The sequence below is a fragment of the Panthera tigris genome, chromosome B3 (assembly GCF_018350195.1).
Source record: "Panthera tigris isolate Pti1 chromosome B3, P.tigris_Pti1_mat1.1, whole genome shotgun sequence".
NCBI lineage: Eukaryota > Metazoa > Chordata > Mammalia > Carnivora > Felidae > Panthera > Panthera tigris.
The window spans coordinates 29,735,743-29,759,508 of NC_056665.1; the positions used below are offsets into that span (position 1 = coordinate 29,735,743).

At 36.2% G+C, this 23,766-nt stretch overlaps 1 protein-coding gene across 7 annotated transcripts in view; it reads right to left on the reverse strand.

The window, feature by feature from the left end:
- SCAPER (S-phase cyclin A associated protein in the ER) overlaps positions 1-23,766 on the reverse strand; it is a 549,552-nt gene that overhangs the window by 433,371 nt on the left and 92,415 nt on the right. For all 7 annotated transcript variants that reach the window (XM_042988321.1, XM_042988320.1, XM_042988324.1 and 4 more), the window contains one exon: positions 8,839-8,939. In XM_042988321.1, the coding sequence (XP_042844255.1) occupies positions 8,839-8,939 (101 nt within the window). The remainder of the gene's footprint in view (positions 1-8,838; positions 8,940-23,766) is intronic.

Below are 23,766 nucleotides of genomic sequence, written 5' to 3' on the forward strand. Positions count from 1 at the left end.
AGGGCTGGTTCAACATTCACGAATCAATCAATGTGATATATCACATTAATAAAAGAAAAGATAACCGTATGATCCTAACAATCGATGCAGAAAAAGCATTTGACAAAATTCAGCATCCGTTCTTAATAAAAACCCTCAAGAAAGTCGGGATAGAAGGAACATACTTAAACATCATAAAAGCCATTTATGAAAAGCCCACAGTTAATATCATCCTCAATGGGGAAAATCTGAGAGCTTTCTCCCTGAGATCAGGAACACGACAGGGATGTCCACTCTCACCGCTGTTGTTTAACATGTGTTGGAAGTGCTAGCATCAGTAATCAGACAACAAAAGGAAATCAAAGGCATCAAAATTGGCAATGATGAAGTCAAACTTTCACTTTTTGCAAATGACATGATATTATACATGGAAAACCCGACAGACTCCACCAAAAGTCTGCTAGAACTGATACATGAATTCAGCAAAGTCGCAGGATACAAAATCAATGTACAGAAATCAGTTGCATTCTTATACACTAATAATGAAGCAACAGAAAGACAAATAAAGTAACTGATCCCATTCACAATTGCACTAAGAAGCATAAAATACATAGGAATAAACCTAACCACAGATGTAAAAGATCTGTATGCTGAAAACTATAGAAAGCTTATGAAGGAAATTGAAGAAGATACAAAGAAATGGAAAAACATTCCATGCTCATAGATTGGAAGAATAAATATTGTCAAAATGTCAATACTACCCAAAGCTATCTCCACATTCAATGCAATCCCAATCAAAATTGTACCAGCATTCTTCTCGAAGCTAGAACAAGCAATCCTAAAATTTGTATGGAACCACAAAAGACCCCGAATAGCCAAAGTGGTACTGAAGAAGAAGACCAAAGTGGGAGGCATCACAATCCCAGACTTTAGCCTCTACTACAAAGCTGTAATCATCAAGACAGCATGGTATTGGCACAAAAACAGACACATAGACCAATGGAATAGAACAGAAACCCCAGAATTAGACCCACAAAAGTATGGCCAACTAATTTTTGACAAAGCAGGAAAGAATACCCAATGGAAAAAAGACAGTCTCTTTAACAAATGGTGCTGGGAGAACTGGACAGCAACATGCAGAAGGATGAAACCAGACTGTTTTCTTACACCATTCACAAAAATAAACTCAAAATGGATAAAGGACCTGAATGTGAGACAGAAAACCATCAAAACCCTAGAGGAGAAAACAGGAAGAAACCTCTCTGACCTCAGCTGCAGCAATTTCTTACTTGACACATCTCCAAAGACAAAGGAATTAAAAGCAAAAATGAACTACTGGGACCCCTAGGAGATAAAAAGCTTCTGCACTGCAAAGGAAACAATCAACAACACTAAAAGTCAGCCAATGGAATGGGAAAAGATATTTGCCAATGACATATCAGACAAAGGGCTAGTATCCAAAATCTATAAAGAGCTCACCAAACTCCACACCCGAAAAATAATCCAGTGAAGAAATGGGCAGAAAACATGAATAGACACTTCTCTAAAGAAGAGATCCAGATAGCCAACAGGCACGTGAAAAGATGCTCAACGCCGCTCCTCATCAGGGGAATACAAATGAAAACCATACTCAGATACCACCTCACGCCAGTCAGAGTGGCCAAAATGAACAAATCAGGAGACTACAGATGCTGGCGAGGATGTGGAGAAACAGGAACCCTCTTGCACTGTTGGTGGGAATGCAAATTGGTGCAGCCGCTCTGGAAAACAGTGTGGAGCTTCCTCAAAAAATTAAAAATAGATCTACCCTATGACCCAGCAATAGCACTGCTAGGAATTTACCCAAGGGATACAGGAGTGCTGATGCATAGGGGCACTTGTACCCCAATGTTTGTAGCAGCACTTTCAATAATAGCCAAATTATGGAAAGAGCCTAAATGTTCATCAACTGAAGAATGGTTTATATATGCAACGGAATACTATGTGGCAATGAGAAAGAATGAAATATGGCCTTTTGTAGCAACATGGATGGAACTGGAGAGTGTTATGCTAAGTGAAATAAGTCATACAGAGAAAGACAGATACCATATGTTTTCACTCTTATGTGCATCCTGAGAAACTTAACAGAAGACCATGGGGGAGCGTAAGGGAAAAAAAAGAAAGAGGTTAGAGAGGGAGGGAGGCAAAACATAAGAGACTCTTAAAAACTGAGAACAAACTGAGGGTTGATGGGGGTGGGAGGCAGGGGAGGGCAGGTGATGGGTACTGAGGAGGGCACCTGTTGGGATGAGCACTGGGTGTTGTATGGAAACCAACTTGACAATAAATTTCATATTTAATAAAAAAAAAAAAGAATTCTTACCCAAAATAAAAATATACAAATATTGCAGTTTTTACATTTAAATCTCAAGTCTAAGTGAAATGAATTTCGATGCTTGATTTGAGGAACAGAAGATGGGTAATGCCATCTACAGGGAATTTAAGGTTGTTTTCTATATCTAAAAGCTGCCTCAAGAAGCAAAGAGTATATATGCTGATAAGCGGTTAAGATAAAAAGAGATGTCCCAGTGATACTCTACGTGGAAAACACAAAAGACTCCACCAAAAAACTGTTAGAACTGTTACATGAATTCAGCAAAGTCGCAGGATATAAAATCAATGTACAGAAATCAGTTGCATTACTATACACCGATAACCAACAGAAAGAGAAATCAAGGAATCGATCCCCTTCACAATTGCATCAAAAATCATAAAATACCAAGGAATAAACCTAACCAAAAAGGTAAAAGATCTATGTGCTGAAAACTATAAAGAGCTTATGAAATAAATTGAAGAAGATATGAAATGGAAAAATATACCATGCTCATGGACTGGGAGAAAAATATTCTTAAAATGTTGACACTATAAGCAATCTATACATTCAATGCAACCCCTATTAAAATAATACCAATATTCTTCACAGAGCCAGAACAAACAATTCTAAAATGTGTATAGAACCAGTAAAGACCCCGAAGAGCCAAAGTAATATTGAAAAAGAAATCCAAAGCTGGAGGCATCACAATTCCAGACTTCAAGCTGTATTTCAAAGCTGGAATCATCAAGACAGTATGGTACTAGCACAGAAACAGACACATAGATCAATGGAACAGAATAGAGAACCCAGAAATGTACCCACAAATGTATGGCCAACTAATCTTCAACAAAGCAGGAAAGAATATCCAATGGAAAAAAGATAGTCTCTTCAGCAAATGGGTGTTGGAAAAACTGGACAGTGGCATGCAGAAGAATGAACCTGGACCACTTTCTTACACCATACACAAAAATAAACTCAAAATGAATGAAAGACCTAAATATAAGACAGGAAACCATCAAAATCCCAGAGAAGAACACAGGCAACAACCTCTTTGACCTCGGCCACAGCAACTTCTTACTAGAATGTCTACAGAGGCAATGGAAACAAAAGCCAACATGAACTATTGGGACCTCATCAAGATAAAAAGCTTCTGCACAGTGAAGGAAACAATCAACAAAACTAAAAGGCAACTGACGGAATGAGAGAAAATATTTGTAAATGACATATCAGATAAAGGGTTAGTATCCAAAACCTATAAAGAACTTATCAAATTCAATACCCCCAAAACAAATAATCCAGTGAAGAAATGGGTAAGAGACATAGACACTTTTCCAAAGAAGAAATCAGATGGCTAACAGACACATGAAAATATGCTCAACATCACTCATCATCAGGAAAATCAAAACCACAAAGATATACCACCTCACACCTGTCAGAATAGCTAAAATTAACAACTCAGGAAACAACAGATGTTGATGAGGAGGCAGAGAAAGGGAAGCACTTTTGCACTGCTAGTGGGAATGCAAACTGGTGGCACCACTGTGGAAAACAGTATAGAGGTTCCTTAAAAATTAAAAATAGAGCTACTCTATGACCCCACAATTGCACTACAAGGTATTTATCCAAAGGATACAAAAATGCTGCTTTGAAGGGACACATGCACCCCAATGTTTACTGTAGCACTATCAACAATAACCAATTTATGGAAACAGCCCACATGTCCACTGTTTTATGAATGGATAAAGAAGATGTGGCATGCATATATATATATGTGTGTGTGTATGTATATACGTATATATATGTATATGTGTGTGTGTGTGTGTATATATATATATATATATATATATATACACACACACACACACATACAGTTAAATCTTGGATTTTGCAAGTAACTTTTTCTATTGAGTGTTCAACAAGATGAGCAAAAATTTCTAATAAATTTTCACTTGATAAGCAGTTTTGTAATACAAGTATTATGGGATGCCATATATCACATGATCAGAACTGGTTCTCTCCCTCTCCTGCTGTAGGATTGTGGGTTACTATCGCCCATGCTCGAATGCTCAGTCTCAGGCTGCGGTTTGGTTTGGCAGAAATCAGTGATTTTTCAGAACACTAGAAGGTGCCCAGAATTGGTACTAGTGTATTTTTTGTTACTTCAAGGACCTATGGACAGTCCTTTGTTTTTCCATATAAGAGTAAGCTTAGGAATGCTTTGCTTCATTCTAGGTCAGGCTGCCTGCATATATAGACCCTTTCCTCTGCTGCCTTATTGCCAGTTACATTAAATACCATATATGACAAGAGTTTATTCATACTGTACTGTCGTTAACATCCATGCAAGGGCGCACAATGGCTCCCATGCAGAAAAAGGTTGAAAAGAAAGGCAGTAAGAAGGAGGAAATGATTATGATAGAAGTTAAGAAAGAAATCATCAAGAAGCACAAACAAGGTATGCGACTGGCCAAAAGTACAAGATTTTGTAAGTCTGTGTCTGCATCTTGTCTGCAGAGGAGGAAGAAAAGAAGGCAGAAGAATTCCTCACTTCAAATGAGATTAAGGAGATGTGTAAAATGTGGGAAACAATGCAAAGTTTTGTAGAAAAGCACTACCCAAATAAGGCTGTTAGCAGTGCAAGCAATGAATCTGTTTAACAACAATGCAATGTCACATTTGCATGAAACCCTCAAAAGGAGGCAAAAGCAAGCATCATTGGATAGATTCCTTGTTAAAGTTGCATGAAAAGTAAAAGATTCCACTGAGCCAACAGATAGCATTGATTCCATTAGTGATAGTGAAAGTCGTCCTACACAATAACCTTCCTCTTTCTTGTCTTCCTCACACCAGCTATGAAGGTTTTCAAAGGTAAATGCAGGTTAATTTATTTTTCTTTATATTTTATTATTTTGCATTATATTATAGTATTGCAATCATTTTTATATGAATATTTTTGGGTTGTGAAATGAAACATCTGTGGAGTTTTCATTATTTCTTAAGGGGAAATTTGCTTTGATATACAAGTGCTTTGGATTACAAGCATGTTTCCATAATGAATTATCCTCACAAACCAAGGTTTTACTGTACAATGGAATATTAGTGATCAAAAAGAATGAAATCTTGCCATTTGCAACAATGTGGATGGAACTAGGGTGTATTATGCTAGGCAAAATAAGATGAACATAGAGGAAGGGAAGGAAAAATAAGATAAAAACAGAGAGGCAAATGATAAGAAACTCTTAAATACAGAGAATAAACAGGGTTGATGGGAGAGTGGGGGAGAGGGGAAAATGGGTGATGGGCACTTGCTGGGATAAGCACTGGGTGTTATATGTAAGTGATGAATCACAGGAATCTACCCCCAAAACCAAGAGCACACTGTACACTGTTATTTTAGCCAATTTAACAATAAATTATATTAAAAATAAATAGATTTTAAAAAGAAATTTTAAAAAAAGGAAAGAAGAAAATAAAGATTTATTGCAAGGATATAAAATGTACAAGGTCGAGGACATCCAAGGTGGGAAAAAAACTAGAATCAAGACTCATGAGGATAAGACCAAGAAGAGAGAGGCTTTAAAGCAACACTCTGACGCTCTCAAAGTCCACATGATTTCTTGTTTCCTGATTCTCTGGGTATATCTTTTCCATTTTCTTGGAACCTACTTTCTTCTGCTTATCTTCACAAAACCAATAGAGCCACCAATCCCAAATCAGCATGATGATCCCTTAACTTGGTTCAACCCAGTGAGGGAATGCACATCCCTTGCCCCCACAAATCTACTTACCTATTATCCAGGGTTAAGTGTGAAGTTGTTTGGTACAAACACAGAAAACTAGGCTTGACCCACCCAGGGAGTGTGGGTAAATCAAGTACCAAAAACACCATATCAAAAATTTTCATTATGAGATACGAAGTCAGTCAGTCAGAGAAAGACAAATACCATATGATTTCACTCATATGTGGAATTTAAGAAACAAAACAAAGGGGAAAAACAAAAAACAGACTCTTAACTGCAGAGAACAAACAATGGTCACCAGAGGTAAGGGCAGGGATGGGTGAAACAGGTAAAGGGGATTAAGATGAGTACTGAATAATGTACAGAACTGTTGAATTGCTATATTGTACACCTGAAACTAACATAACACTGTATGTTAACTACACACGAATTAAAAACAATTTTTTTTATTATGAGGAACAAAAATGTTAAAAAAATCAACACATCGTGGTTTCCCTGAATTTGGTTTCCTGGGGATCAAGCCTTCCTGGACTTGTCTCTTGGGATACCTTTAGTCTCCTCATTCCTTCATGGGGCTGATACCTCAGGATAGGACAAAAAACATGTTCTGTACTGAATGATTCCACTTATAGAAACTGAACCACAGTTAAATCCAAGGGAAAGAGGAGCCTAGGCCTGTTTTCTCTGGGTAAAAAGGTACCATCATAGCTTCAAGTGACTTGGTCCAGTTCACAATGGCTCAGTTTTCACTTATAAGCTTAACTGAGTAATAAATTGTTCTTCTGCCTTTGCACATAACCAAAATAATAGTAAGCCTAGTTGATCATCTATCTCTGGAGTTATCTCTCAACTCTCCCTGTTGCTACTATTCCAGTCTGAATAGCCATAATCTGTAATCTATACTGCTGTACTTCAACCTCCCCACACTGCAGCCAGAAAGAATTTTAAAATCACAAATCTGACATGTCACTTCCTTAACTTAAAAAAAGTCTAAAGTTTGTATCATGTCTACAGAGCCCTACATAATCTGGTCCCAACCTACCTCTCTAGGTTCCTTTCATGCTATCTTCCCCTTGTTCTCTCCATTGCAGTCCTGCTAAACTGTAAATTCCCTGACTATACTGTGCTCTCTTCTACTTCCAGGATATCACATATACCCATCACCTCTACCCGGGATTACCCTTTTGTTCTCTGGTTGTCAAGCTAACACCTACTTGATACTTCTGTCTCACTTAAATATGCCCTCCTTGGGGAAGCTTTCCTGATTCAGCAAAATGGATGATGGTGCTTTTTCTTATATTTCCCAAGTACCCTGTATTTCTTTTTGATGAATTTTGTGCACTGATAAGTATTTCACATCAATCTTTTCTGTGAATGCACTATGTATCTCTTAAGGGCAGGGACTGCGTCTGTTTCCTTCACAACAATAGTTCCAGAGCGTGGCACTTAGGACTCAAATGTTGTGTGGTTATTTCAAATTAAAGTTTCTCGAAACAGATTAACATAGGGGAAAAAAAAGAGGGGGGGTGCAAACCATAAAACAGGCTCTTAACTCTATAGTTAAGAGGGTTGCTGGAGGGAAACATAGGCAGGGGAGTGGGTTAAATTGGTGATGGATATTAAGGAAGGCACTTGTGATGAGTACTAGGTATTACATGTAAGTGATGAATCACTAAATTCTAATTCTGAAACTATTATACTATATGTTAACTAAATGGAATTTAGGTAAAATTTTGAAGCAAACAAACAAAAAAATGAAGGTTTCTAAAGTAACTTTGATCTCTCATTACTCCCCTAATCGAAAATCATCAATTTTCCTCACTGAGTACTACATTAAGAAGAAACATGGAGAGACTGGGTGGTTCAGTCAGTTAAGTGTCAGACTTCAGCTCACATCATGATCTCATAGTTCGCGGGTTCGAGCCTTGCATTGGGCTCTGTGCTGACAGCACAGAGTTGCTTGGAATTCTCTCCCTCCTTCTCTCTTTGCCCCTACCCTGCTTGCGCGCGCTCTCTCAAGATAAACTTAAATAAATATATAAGAAGAAATACTATAATTTTCCCTACATTACTTTCACTTCACACATGCTCTGCATTTTAATAGCTGTCTTAATTTTCTCTCTTCATCTAAAAGGCCAACCACTTGGGGCGTCTTGGTGGCTCAGTTGGTTACGTGTCCCACTCTTGATCTGGGCTCAGGTCATGATCTCACAATCTGAGCCCCTCAGCAGGCTCCACGCTATCAGCACTGATTGGGATTCTCTCTCTTTTCCTCTCTCTGCCTCTCCCCCGCTCACGCTCTGTCTCTCTCTCTCTCTCTCTCTCTCTCTCTCTCAAAATAAATAAACTTTAAAAAATAAAATAAGAGGCCAACCACTTGTTAAGATCCATCACATCTTTTAAACACTTCTGCATCCTGCATGAAATCCTTCCTCATCTATCCCCTACAAGAGAAATGACCCTGTCCTGTTCTGAACACCTGTAATAGCTTTTTTGTAATAATAAGCTCTATTTTATTCCACCCTTACACTACAAATTCATGAGAGTAGTCAATGTATCATATTCACCAATTAAATCTCTGTACTGGATAAAAGTGCTTTGCACTAGTAGGTACCCAATAAATATCTGTTACTGAGCTGAATAAGAAATACAGATCCCAACTTTTAGATTTTTACAAGTTTTAAGTTAAGCTTAAGTCAAGTTAACTGTCAACTTCAATGACTGCTTTTGAAATTGCTGGCTGCTATACAGACCGAAGTTCATTACCTGCTTTGAGCATCTGTCTTCTCTAGCTTTTCCTGAAGTTGAATCCAGTCAATCAATGCTTTGAAATCTCTCACATAGTTATCCAGCATCATTAGCACCTCCTAGTTAAAACAAACAACATCATTAAACTCCATTCTGATACTGAAAAGTTTTAAGAAAAAACTTTAGACTGAAGTACTTAGGAATTAATAGTTTTTACATTATACTCCTCATTGAGAAAGTAGCAAAACCTACTGATTTCGTTTTTTTTATTTTGTTTTATTTTCATTCTCACTGTATGATAAGAAATTAGTAAAGCTGAGAGTCCAAAGACCAAGAGATGGTATTGATATTCTTTCTCAAGAACCGCCCCCCGTGACCATTCTTTTAATCTTTTTTATTATTAACTTTAATAAACAGTAAAGTGTATAAATGTATATACAGATCATTTCAAAGCAAAGGCCCATGCATCCATCCACCCAGAACAATGCTAGTCTCTAGAAATTACCTGGTGTCTCCTCCCAATCATTACTCTGTCCTTGCTCTGAGGCAACCACTGCTTTGACTTGTAATAGTTCAATTTTTACCTGATTTTGAAATTCATATAAATGAAATTCATAGAGTATTAACATTTTGTGACTTTTTTTTACTTTGTTTACTAGGCTCATCCATGTTGCAGGATGAACCTGCCATTTATTTATTGCCATTGTCCAAGGTCACTTACTGAACAGTATTATATTGCATGCATATTTATTTATCCAATCTACAGCTGAAGAACACTGGGGTGATTTCCAAATTATATACTGTTATTCATGTATGTCCTCTGCACATATGTATGCATTTCTGTTGAGAACAAGCCCAAGAGAGGAAATACTGAGTCACAAGATGAGCATATGCTATACTCCAGTATATAACACCAAACTGTTTTCCAAAGTGGTTGCCACTCTCACCAGCAGTGTATGAGTCCTCCTTACTCCACACCCTCAACTACACTTGGTATTGTCTGTTTGGGGTTTACTTTAACCTGAGCCACTCTCGGTGGTGGTTATGTAATGGTTTCATTTTGGTTTCAAGATGGTTTTCTATGATTATTAATGATTTTCAGCCTTTTTTCATGCTTATTAGCCATCCTCATTTTGTGAAGTGCCTATTCAAGACTCTTTGATGGGAAGGAATTCCTTACATCTTTTGGATATGGGCCTTTTTTGGTTATACATGTTGCACACATATACTTGACTTTTTACTCTCCTAATGGAATAGAATGTTTTGATGAACATAAATCCCTAATTTTAAGGTAGTCTAACTTCTGACTCTAAGACTGATACTATCTGCATCAATTTTAAGCAATTATTTTCCTACCACAGGTCAGGAAGATATTCTCCAATATTGTCTTTTAGAGCATGGGGTCTCTCCTCTGTTACAATGGTCTGTTTATCTATTTTTGTACCAATATCAACCTAACTTACACTGCTGTAGCTCTAAAATAAAACGCAAAACCCAGTAGAGTAAATCCTCCAACTATATCTTTGACTAGGCTAATGCCAGCCCCTTGTTATTTCGATACAAATTTTAAAATCAGGTTATCAATTTCCCAGGAGAAAAAATCAAAAATACAATTTTAATTGTAATTGCATATATTCTATAAAACAACTGGATGAAAACTGACATTTTTATAATATTGTATCTTCTGGTCTATGAAGAAATATATGTATCTTATTTATACCTATATATACTTGTACCTTATTCAGTGTCTCTCAAAATGTATGATAGTTTCCTGTGTAGAGGTCTTGCACATTTTTTTTAGCTTTAGCCCTAAGAATAAAGGGTTGCTATTTAACTTTTTTTTCATTTTCTGTTACCATTGATTTTTGTATCCAGCAACTTTAACTTACTCAATACATCTAATAATTTCTCTTTAGATTCTTCTGGATTTTCTAAATACATAATTATGAATATGTCATCTGTGAATAATGACATATTTATTTCTTCCTCTCCAAGTGTTATATATTTTATATGTTATTCTTGTCTTCCTGTGTTGGCCAGGATCTTAAGGACAATGTTGAATGGAAATAAAGATAGCAGACTTTGTCTCATTCCCAATTTCAGAAGGAAAGTTCTCAACATTTCACCATTAAGTATGATGTTTACATAGGTTTTTGGAAGATTCTATTAGTAAAGATGTTCATTCAGTTTGCTGAATTTCATCAAGTATTTTTCCTAGGTCTACTGGGACAATCATATGATTTTCACCTTTATTCATCTAATTTGATAAATATTAATTTCATTCTCAAATGATAAAACCAACATTGCGGTACTGGAAAGAACCTAACTTGACTGTGATGTATTGTCCAGTATTTGAATAACCAGATTAATATATCAATATTTGGTTTAGGATTTGTGCATCTGTATTCCTAAGTGGTCTCTATTTTTCTTTCTCCTGAAACCTTTGGTTATCAAGGTTATGATGGCAGAGTTCTTTTTCTATGTTCTAGAAGAGTCTGTATAATACTGGCAATATTTTGCTCATTTTTTTTTTGGTTGAGATAAGATTAACACACCATAAAATTTACCATTTATAATTATACAATTCAGTCACTTTTAGTACATGCAGAGTTGTGCATCTATCCAATTCCAAAACATTGTCATCACCCCAAAAAGAAACCCAGTACGCATCAGCAGTCACTCCCCATTCTCTCCTCTTTCCAGCCCTTGGAAGCCACTAATCTACTTTTGGTCTCTATGGATTGGCCAGTTCTAGACATTTCAAATAAACAGTATCATATAGAATATGGCCTTTTGTGGCGAAATTCTTTCATTTAATGTTTTTTTTTCTGAATATTTTTTTTTAATATTTATTTTTGAGAGAGACAGAGACAGAATGCGAATTGGTTAGGGACAGAGAGAGAGGGAGACACAGAATCCGAAGCAGGCTCCAGGCTCTAAGCTGTCAGCACAGAGCTTGACGTGGGGCTCGAACTCATGAACTGTGAGATCATGACCTGAACCGAAGTCGGACGCTCAACCGACTGAGCCACCCAGGCGCCACTAATGTTTTCAAGATTCATCCATCTGGTACCACGTATCTGTACTTCATTCTTTTTCGTGACTAAATAATTGCATAAACAAACACATTTTGCTTATTCATTTATCGGTTGATGGATACTTGGCTTGTTTCCACCTTTTGCCTATTAGAAATAATGCTGCTATGAACATTCACATCCAAGTTTTTCTAGGAAAATGTTTCTATTTCTCTTGGGTGTATACCTAGTAGTGGATTTACTAAGTCATATGGTAACTCTAAATTTAACATGAACTACCAAAATGTTTTCCACAACAGCTGCACCATTTTACATTCCCAGCAGCAATATACAGGCACACCTCATTTGACTATGCTTCATTTTATTGCAGTTCACAGATATCATGTTTTTTTACAAATTGAAGGTTTGTAGCAACCCTGTGCTAAGTCTGTCTACACCATTTTTCCAACAGTGATTGCTCACTTCATGTCTCATGTTACATTTTGGTAATTCTTGTAATATTTCAAACTTTTTCATTACTATTATATTTGTTATGGTTACAATTCATTGAAACCTCAGATGACTGCTAGCAATTTTTAGCATAAAGCATTATTTAAGGCACATACATTGTTTCCTTAGACATGCTGCTATTGCACACTTAGACTACAGTATAAACATAACTTATATGTACTGGGAAACCAAAAAATTCATTGACTTGCTCTATTGTGGTATTTGCTTGATTGCAGTGGTCTGGAACTGAACCTGGAGGATGTCCAAGGTATGTCTGTATGAGGGCCAAATTCTTGACAACCTCAGCAGCACCTGCTATTTTCTGATTTGTTGAGTCTAGTCATCCTAACAAGTATAGTAGTATTGTGGTTTTTATTTGCATTTCCCTGATGACTAAACTTATTGAGCATATTTTCATGTGCTTATTGGACATATGCAAATCTTCTTTGAAGAAATGTCTATTCAAATTATTTGCCAATTTTTGGCCTAGGTTATTTGTCCTTTATATTTTTGAGCTGCAAGAGTTCTCTCTATATATTCTAAATATTAGACTGTTATAAGACACATGGCTTGAAAATATTTTCTCTCATTCTGTGGGGTGTCTTGTCAACTAACAGCATCCTGTAATACACATAAGTTTTTAATTTTAATGAAATTCTATTTATTTATTTTACCTTTGGTTGTGTTTTTGGTATCATATCTAAGAAACTGCTGCCAAGTCCAAGGTCACAAAGATTTGCACCTATGTTTTCTTCAAAGAATTTCATAGTTTTAGTTTTTACATTTAGATCTTTCATTTATTTTCAGTTATTTTTTTGTATATGGTGTGAGGTAAGGATCCAAATTAATTCTTTGTGTGCAGATATCTAGTTGATCCCAACACCATTTGTTGAAAAGACTATTCTTTTTCCATTAAATGGTCTTGGCACCCTTATCAAAAATCAATGGACACAGATGTGGATTTATTTCTGAACTCTCAATTCTCTTCCATTGATCTATAACTATCCTTATCCCAGTACCATGCTATTTTGATTACTGTAGCTTTGTAATGAGTTTTGAATTCTGAGTTTTGAAAAGAACTTTGTTCTTTTTCAAGATGGTTTTTGGCTATTCTGTGTCCCTTGCATTTCCATTCAGATTTTAGGATCACCTTGTCCACTTCTGCAAAAAAGGAGATTAGAATTTCAGTAGGGATTGAACTAAATCTGTATATCACTTTGGGGACCATTGCCATCTTAATATTAAGTTTTCCAATCCACAAGTTCAGATATCTTCCTCTTTATTTAGGTCTTCTTTAATTTCTTTTAATGATGTTTTGTAGTTTTTAGTGTATAAGTCTTGAACGTCTTTGGTTAAATTTATTACTCAATGTTTCTTTTTTTTTTTTCTTTTTCATGCCATTATAATGGGACTGCTTTCTTAATCTCACTTTTTTATTGTGCATTACTAACATATAGAAACACAATTTTATGCACTGATCTTGTGTTCTGCAACCCTTCTGAGTTTGTTTATTAGCTCTAATAATTTTATGTGTGTGAATGGATTCTATAGGGTTTTCTATATGTATCTGCAGATATATTCTTATATTCTATAAGTCATCTGCAGATATAATTTTACTTCTTCCCTTCAATCTGGATGCTATTTCTTTATCTTGTCTAATTGCCCTGGCTAGAACCTCAAGTATAAGACTGAAAAGAAGCAGTGAGAATAGACATCAGTATTTTGTTCCTGATATTAGCAGGGAAAGCTAATTTTTGTCTTTAGATAATCCAAGTTACATTACTGTAATAATACATTCTACATATTTGGCAAAGATTTTTTCTTCTTGGTACTGATTAGTCTTGCATACTAATGGCAATGAAAATGTATATAAGAAAAGACTATAAAAATATAGGCCACTGAGATCCATTCCATTGCTCAGAAAGAAAAATTGATCCCAAGTATAAATATGTGTGTAGACAGTGGTTAATTGCCCAAAGTTGTCATTTAAAATGTATAAGACAAAGAAATTTAAAGTGTTCACTTTATCAGTCTCATACCATTCTCACCCTACTCACCTTACTATAGAGACATACCAGTCTCATTTTACTAGAAATGGCAACTTTCCATACTCCCAAAGATGACCATCAGAAAATACCAACCAACTATAAAAATGATCATTTGGTTTATAAATACATTACTTTTCCATAACTAAGTCTTACTTTCTAGTATTATTGTAACTCCAACCAAGTATAAAAATGATCACTTGGATTATAAACATGTTACTTTTCCATAACTAAGCTTACTTTCTAGTATTCAGTGGAACTCAAAACCTCAAAAACACTTTTCACTTATGTTTTTTAAAATATAGATACACTTTGGAAATCAGACCCAAGATTGATTATGTATGCCAAATTAGCCACAAATAAAATACAGTACCAACCTCACATTAGTCATAAATGTTATATTCTAATTTAAAATACTCTTCTGAACAAAGAAGTATAGTTTATTTCCTTTCAAAGGTAATCCTTAGTGCCAAATCCTTGGTAATACAAGTCTTCTACAATCAGGAAAAGGAAAAAATTTTTTAATTTACTTGGCTTCCTTTTCTCAATTCTACGAATATAATTCAAATTCAATTAAGTTCAACTTAAATCGCCTACATTAGGCACAGAAAGATATAATTCAGAATAATTTATTTCAGAAGTTTTATGATTTCCCTTTTTGCTTAAAAAAAAAGAAAGAAAAAAAGAAAAAAACAGAAAAAAAAACCCTCTAATGGGCAAGCATATAAGCAGCTACACTTCTGATACTAGTTGGCACAGAGAAAGTACATTTGGTGGCTTAAACAACCTATTTTAAGGAATGTTTAGCACAATGTTATCAGAAATGATCAGAGTGGTACCATGCAGCTGTAATCTGAGTCATGTTTTATGAACAAGGGAATACAAACAAGACACGCAGCTGGAGCAGCTTCTTAGTCACTGATGCACATCTTTCTCCCTACAGCTATGAAGGCCATTTTGTCAATCAGGATGAAACAGAACAAAAGTGGCTCTGAAAGTAATGTTATAGGCATTCAGATAACTACATATAGATATACAGCTAAAATTACCAATTAGTTTACCAATTGGCTGCAACGGATTCGATTGGTTTGTAATTAATTCTAGTTACTGGCGCACAGAGCAGGATGGTTGGCGCCATCCCTTTGTCCTCCTGACACACAATACTAGTGCACAGGCCCTTGGGCCCAGGACATCAACACAGCTCTCCAATTCAGCTACAGGAATGTGCACAGTGGTGTGCCCCTGTGGTGATAAAGGGATAGAAACATGCATCACATGAGAAGTCAGTGATAAAGGGAACCTTATAAGAAAGAGCTTTACCAAAAGTGAAACAAGTTTTTAAAAGCATTATTTTTAAGAACAATAGTTTTAAAAAGTTTTTTAAAAGCTACAAATAGAATAAATAGTTCAAAAGAGAAATCACTGGAAAGAAAAATGGCAAGTAAACCACTTTCAAAACTAACAGTATCATTCACAGTAGTCTTCAACCTTTAATCATTCATTTCTTTCAAATACTTCCCCTTAATTTTCTACATAAGCAGCCTAGTAAAAAAATAAAATACAAAATATATTCAATGAATGAAAACTTATAAATGAAAATCTGCTAATGGAAACCACTCTCCTTTAATTTAATTTTTACCAGGTTCTTTGTGGATAAATAAACTTTGCAGTTGCCTGGGTAATGATACAAATATTCTACTGCAGTGGCTAATTTTTATCTCAACTCATTTACAAGCTGGCTTGATTAGACATTTTCTCTTATGGTATTTCCTACTAACAAAACTCAAGAGACCTACTGCAGCTAAGAATAAGTAAACAATGATACTAAAAAATAATTTGTCATGGGGCACCTGGGTGGCTCAGTTAGTTAAGCATCCAACTTCAGCTTAGGTCATGATCTCACAGTTTGTGAGTTCAAGCCCCACAGTGGGCTCTATGGTCCCAGGGCAAACCCACTTTGGATCCTCTGTCTCCTTCGCTCTCTGCCCCTCCCCCACTCAAGCTCTCTCATTCTCTCTCAAAAATAAGTATTTTTAGAAAACTGTCGTAAACACTGTATGCTAGCCAACTTGACATATTAAAAAAAAATTGTTGCAAGTCTCAAAATAACATACTCAAATTCCCCACTGATGCCTGCAAGTTTACCTAAACACCTGCTTAAGGCATTTCTTTTGCCAAACTATTCTCCCAATACCAAACTAAATGCTTATATTCAGGCTGAAGGTCCTCAGCACTCATTTATACCAAACTCCTCATTTACAGACACAAAGGTAGAAAAAGGTTTGGTGATTTCTTCCAAAGTCCTACAACTAGCTTAGAGGAAACATGGAAATCACGACTATTCTTCACTTTCCTTGCAAAGGACAGTACAAATACCATGTGCAAAACTCTCCCACAATCCTACAGCCCAAAGTCACCTCTCCTGCTATGATATTACCAAGTATAATAACTAATGTCAATACATAGACTAAACTCCTAAGTGCTATTCCTGAACCTGAAAGGGAAAAAACACTTTTCTCCCTCATGCCGTTTATTGTTATAAATAAATGGTTATTGTTATAACACATCTCACATCCTAAGAGAAAAACACCATGATTTTTTCTAAAATTTTAACTCCCACTGAGTCACCATGCATGGAAGAGCAAAATCTACTTCAAAGGCATAAATTGACTCTTTCTCTTCATCAATCAAGTCTCAAATACTTTTAGTGATCCAGAGGAATAATAGAACAGAACTATAACCTTTGCTATACATCTTGTGTCTGGACACCAAGATCTATGTTCTGTGTTGCACTCATTATCTGGTAAATTTCTATCATTTCAAAATAACAGTAGAAAATAACTGAAAAAATTAAAAAAAACAGAAACGCTTGATGAAAAATATCAATAACCCAAGATAATATCCACAGCAGGAATGGCACAGATATTCCTTTCTAAAAGAAAGTCCTTAAATACATTTTTATAAAATCTTTGATGTTTATATCAATAGGATGTGTTTGATCAAAAACAGTTTTGTTATAGTTATAACTTCTTCAGGCTCATGAATAGCACCCAAAACAGTGCAAGCGGTAATAAATATTCAGTAAACAGTTGTTGCATGAAAGATAAGTCCAGAACTAAAGGTTAGTTCTGCTGGTAATTCATTACATAATGTCAGACAGATCACATAGTTTTTCAGTTTCCTATGGGTAAAATAAGAAGGCTGGATTATATAATTTCTAAAATTATATTCAGATATGATTTATGATACTATTTCACATTCTGTGCTATTTTTGTTTCTAATACAAATCATACGTACATTTTAAATTTTTTTCTAACAAAACTAAATTTTAATATGTCTGTTTGTATTTCTTGGTTTTTTAAATGTGAAGTTTTACCAAAAAAAAAAAATACTCTAATTATAAGTAGGAAATAAGGGGCACCTGGCTGGCTCAGTCAGTAGAGCATCCAACACTTGATCTCAGGGTCATGAGTTCAAGCCCCATGTTGGGCATGGAGCCGCCTTAAAAAAAATTTTTTTTTATGATTAAAAAAATAAACAGGAAACAAGAACTGTACCTTTTATGGAAACTGTTCTATTTCCAAGAATCCTTATAAATTCATCCTTTGATACTTATAAAACTCAACTGTTTTTAAAAATTTCATGCTTTATGGTGAGTGTAACTGAATTACAAAATCAGTATTAGGGTAGCTGTTAAATGAAGTATAATTATTTTAAAGTTTTTAATTCTATAACTGCAAAAAATATTTCTGAGACAAATAACTTAATTCTAAAACAAAAACATGATACCTTAAAAATAAGGTAATTGTCAAGGAAAGATTGTAGAAATATTTTGTAGGCCCTGTAAATTTTTACTAGAGTATCACAAACTAGATTTAAGACTCATTTATGAAATTTTTACTGTATGTACCCAGAGTGTAGTAGAAACAAAAAAAGCAGATGACATGGTCTTCATTAAAGATGCTTCCAATCTTATTAAAAATACAAACCACCAAACACTTCTACTTAAGAAATGGATCATGACCAAATTTCAATGTAAATACTCATTAACAAAGAAAACAACAAAAGATACCTAAATCTTTAAACAAATATGTTACCATGAAATCTGCCTTATTTGTTCATGACTAAGAACAATTATATCTGCAAACTCCCCCAAATCATTCAATTTCACTTATTATTTTATTGGAGGATAATTGGTAAATTAATATGGTAAATTATGCTACTTCATTCTTTCACTATCACCTAATGAAATGAAGAGCACACTGTCATAAGGACTTCAGTCCCATAATCGATAATTACAGCATTCCAACTAAATTGAAATAGCTTACAGGAATGTTCACCCAAGACGTTAGTGTATATAACAACTAAGAGAACTACACAGATCAGCCATATAAGAGCTAATTATTGTATTTCTGATATTGTTACCATTATCAATGCACTTTGTAATTTGAGCTCACTGGCAGCACATCTTCATGGATAACTTTCGCAAACCATCATTTCCATGACTGTGCCTCTATTAAATATTTAAAAACAGTGAGAAAAAGAGGAATGGGTGTAGAGCAACTACATGACAGTGTAGCTATACCCCACTCAAATGACTGTCTTATCCTCTTCTGAAGGGGAAATAAGAAGCCTCTTGCTAAAGAACACTGGACAGAATTTCCTGGGATACAATTTTATAAAAATCCATTTCCTAAAGATTTCTCTCTCTGTTTCCTAACACCATCAGCTCAAATTCCTTGATGTGCCCACAGGGGACGAATAAATTCCTATTAAATAGTTTTCACCAAAGAAACAAAACTTCACCAAAAGAATAAAACTCAGCAAACATTAGGAATTCAAGGTTTACCTTCTTAATGTTCTTGCCTTGTTTGATTCAGTCTTCCTATTTTATAATTGCAATATATTTAATTTTTTATGGGAATCATGAAAAGATAAGGAAATGTTCACCTAATTTAATTGTGACAAGAGTCATTCCAAAAAGAAGCCCAAGTCAGAGATGCAGCAGAGCAGGTTTATAGGTATTGAAGCCTGTTATTGGAAGGCATTGTCAGAATACCAGGAAATAAGAAATGAGCAAAACCTTGACAGGATTCATGGAGGGGATGAGAGCAAGTGAACAGGATTCAAGATGAGGCAGTTTATAGACAGGCTGAAGCCACAAGCATGGTTAGAAAGAGACTGAGAATTTGCAGATCTAACATGTTGCCACAATCAAAAATTGTGACTAAATTATTGGCACCATGGAATAGAGAAGACAAAAGCAGGGGCATTTCTAATGGGTCTCATCATCTTGACAGGAGACTAGATAACTAAGCCTTTCCTGAGATGGCTATCTAAGATAGCCCTTTTTAACTTTTCAGAGAGAGAGTTAAATTTCCAAGTCTGTAACATCATCCCTCTATTATGCTTTATCATCCATGTTTCTCATCCAGGGTGTAAGTAGAATAGATTAATCAAGAATCTGTGATACATCCTTTTAAGGTGACAATCATCTTTAAGAATTTCATGAAAGTTATGGAACTCCTACCCAAAACAACATACATGAACAAAATAATTTCAATACCTACAGATGATTTACAAACACAGGTCTAAGAATTCAAGGTTAAGAATCCCTACTCTAGACATTCTCCAAGATACAACACACATTAGGACACACATAATAAGTCTCCATTTAAAAAGATGGCTTAAAAAGATGGACATCATACAAGGTATCTTCTCCAACCAAAGCAGAATAAAGTTAACTGATAACAAAGTTAAAACTAGAAAATTCACAAATTTGTTGAATTTAAACAATAAATTGGCCAAGAAAAATATCACAAGAGGTAACAGAAAACAGACACAAATGAAAGTAACAATACAACAGATTAAAACTTAAGAGACATATCTAAAGCAGTACTCAGAGGGAAATTTATAGCTATAAATGCTTACATAAAAAACTAGAAAGATCTCAAATCAAAAACTTAACTTTACAACTTAAGAAGCTAAAAAATAACAAACTAAATCCAAGAAAAGAAAAGAAGAGGAGGTTGGAGGTGTAGGAGGACTCTGAGCTCACCTCATCCTCCTGATCACTTAGATTCCACCCACATCTGCCTAAATAACTCAGAAAAACACCAGAACGGACTCTCCAGAGCCAAGCATGAACAAGAGGCCCGCAGAAGAGGGTAGCAAGGGCAGAGAGGCGGTGCATGCTACACGGACTGGCAGGAGAGAGCCAGGGCAGTGGAGGGGCAGCCCAACCTGCAAGGCAGAGCCCCCAAAGTCTGGCTTGCAAAAGCAGAGAGGCCGGACTGCATGAGTTCTAATAGCCACTGGGACTTAACATCTGGAATGTTAAAACTCAAAAGCTCTACTCTCTGAGAGTGGAGAGGGCAAAAGGATGCCGGGAGGGAGAGTTGTTGAGTCCCAGAAGGACAGAGCTCAGCTCAGCGGGGGAACAAAGGCACTAGCAAGTACCATTTCCCTCTCCCATCCCCCAGACGAAAGTCCACAGGGAACCAGTTCCCGTCACCAAACTTCCTTGCACCCCGCAAACACCCAATGCCATGCTTCTGTGGATACATCCCTCCTAGGGGCCAGCCTCCCTCCTGGTGCTTCAGGACCCTCCCACAGGGGACCACCTACGGCAAAGCAAGCTAAGCCTGGCCCTCCCGCCACTGTGCACCTTGTGGATCCACCCTGTCTAATACGCCCTTGGCCAGATCCCATCAAAGCAGCACCACAAGCCTTGCAGTATGCAAGCAGCCCAGACAGGGGCCACACCACTCCACAGTGAGTCCTGCCCCTAAGAGAGGGGAAGATAAGGTACACACCAGTCTGACAAGTTACTCTGGAGAACACAGCGGAAGTTACCAACAAGACAAGTTACTCTGGAGAGCACAGTGGAAGTGCCCTGCAGTTTGGAGATACCGCAGGATCTACCCAAAATGAAGAAACAGAAGAATTCTCCTCAAAAGGAACTCCAGGAAGTAGCAACAACTAACGAATTGATCAAAAATGATGTAAGCAATATAATGGAACAAGAATTTAAAATAATAGTCATAAAATTAATTGCTGGGCTTGAAAAAAACATAAAGGAGAGCAGAGAATCTATTGCCACAGAGATAAAGGGACTAAGATATAGTTAGGAGGAGCTAAAAAATGCTATAAATGAGGTGCAAAATAAAATGGAGGTGGCCATAGCACAGACTGAAGAGGCAGAGAAGAGAAGGTGAATTAGAAGATAAAATTATGGAAAAAGAAAAAGCTAAGAAAAAGAGAGATAAAAAATCCAGGAGTATGAGGGGAGAATTAGAGAACTAAGTGATGTAATCAAATGGAACAATATCCCTATCAAAAGAATTCCAGAAGAAAAAGAGAGAAAAAGGGGCTGAAGGTGTACTTGAACAAATCATAGCTGAGAACTTCCCTGATCTGGGGAAGGAAACAAGCATTGAAATCCAAGAGGCACAGAGAACTCCCTTCACACAAAACTTGAATCAATCTTCTGCACAACATATCATAGTGAAACTGGCAAAATACAAGGATAAAGAGAGAATTCTGAAAGCATCTAGGGATAAACACACTCTAACTTACAAAGGTAAATGCCTAAGGGTAGTAGCAGACCTATCTACTGACACTTGGCAGGCCAGAAAGGAATGGCAGGAAATCTTCAATGTGATGAACAGAAAAAATATGCAGCCAAGAATCCTTTATCCAGCAAATCTGTCATTTAGAATAGAAGGAGAGATAAAGGTCTTCCCAAACAAACAAAACTGAAGGAATTCATCACCAATAAACCAGCCCTACAAGAGATCCTAAGGGGGATTCTGTGAGTGAAATGTCGCAAGGACCACAAAGTACCAGAGACATCACTGCAAGCATGAAACCTACACACATCACAATGACTCTAAACCCGTATCTTTCTATAATAACACTGAATGTAAATGGACTAAATGCGCCAACCAAAAGACATAGGGTATCAGAATGGATAAAAAAACAAGACCCATCTATTTGCTGTCTACAAGAGACTCATTTTAGACACGAGGACACCGTCAGATTGAAAGTGATGGGATGGAGAACTATCTATCATGCTACTGGAACTCAAAAGAAAGCTGGAGTAGCCAAACTTATATAAGACAAACTAGACTGTAAATTAAAGGCTATAACAAGAGATGAAGAAGGGCATTATATAATAATTACAGGGTCTATCCATCAGAAGAGCTAACAATTATAAATGTCTACGTGCTGAATATGGGAGCCCCCAAATATATAAAACAATCACAAACATGAGCAACCTTATTGATAAGAATGTGGTCATTGCAGAGGACTTTAATACTCCACTTACAGTAATGGACAGATCATCTAGACACAGGATCAATAAAGAAACAAGGGCCCTGAATGATACATTGGACCAAATGGACTTGACAGATATATTTAGAACTCTGCATCCCAAAGCAACAGAAGATACTTTTCTTCTCAAGTGCACATGGAAGATTCTCCAAGATAGATCACATACTGGGTCACAAAACAGCCCTTCATAAGTATAAAGAAGTAAGATCATACCATGTACACTTTCAGACCACATGCTATGAAGCTTGAAATCAACCACAGGAAAAAGTGTGGAAAACCTCCAAAAGTATGGAGGTTAAAGAACAGCCTACTAAAGAATGAATGGGTCAACCAGGCGATTAGAGAAGAAATTAAAAAAATATATAGAAACAAATGAAAATAAAAATACAACAATCCAAATGCTTTGGGATGCAGCGAAGGCAGTCCTGAGAGGAAAATACATTGCAATCCAGAAGCTGGTGCGTCTTTGTCTGAAGGCTTAATAGCTTCAGAGCTTTGGGCCAGCTATCAGGAACTAAGGGCACAGCCATGAAGAAGAACGCAGTCTCACTATGACCCACCATGCCATTTACAGCAGATCAATAAAACCAAGAGTTGGTTTCTTGAAAAAATAAACAAAATTGATACACCTCCAGCCAGGTTTCTCAAAAAGAAAAGGGAGAGGACCCAAATAGATAAAATTATGAATGAAAATATAAGTACTATAATCAATCCCTCAGAAATATAAGTAATTATCAGGGAATACTATGAAAAATTATATGCCAACAAACTGGACAACCTAGAAGAAATGGACAAATACCTAAGCACCCACACACTTCCAAAACTCAGGAAGAAATAGAAAATTTGAAGAGACCCATAACTGGCAAAGAAATTGAATCAGTTATCAAAAATCTCTCAACAAATAAGAGTCCAGGATCAGATGGCTTCCCTGGGGAATTCTACCAGACATTTAAAGCAGAGTTAATACCTATCCTTCTCAAGCTGTTCCAAAAAAGAAAAAGGGAAGGAAAACTTCCAGACTCATTCTATGAAGCCAGCATTAC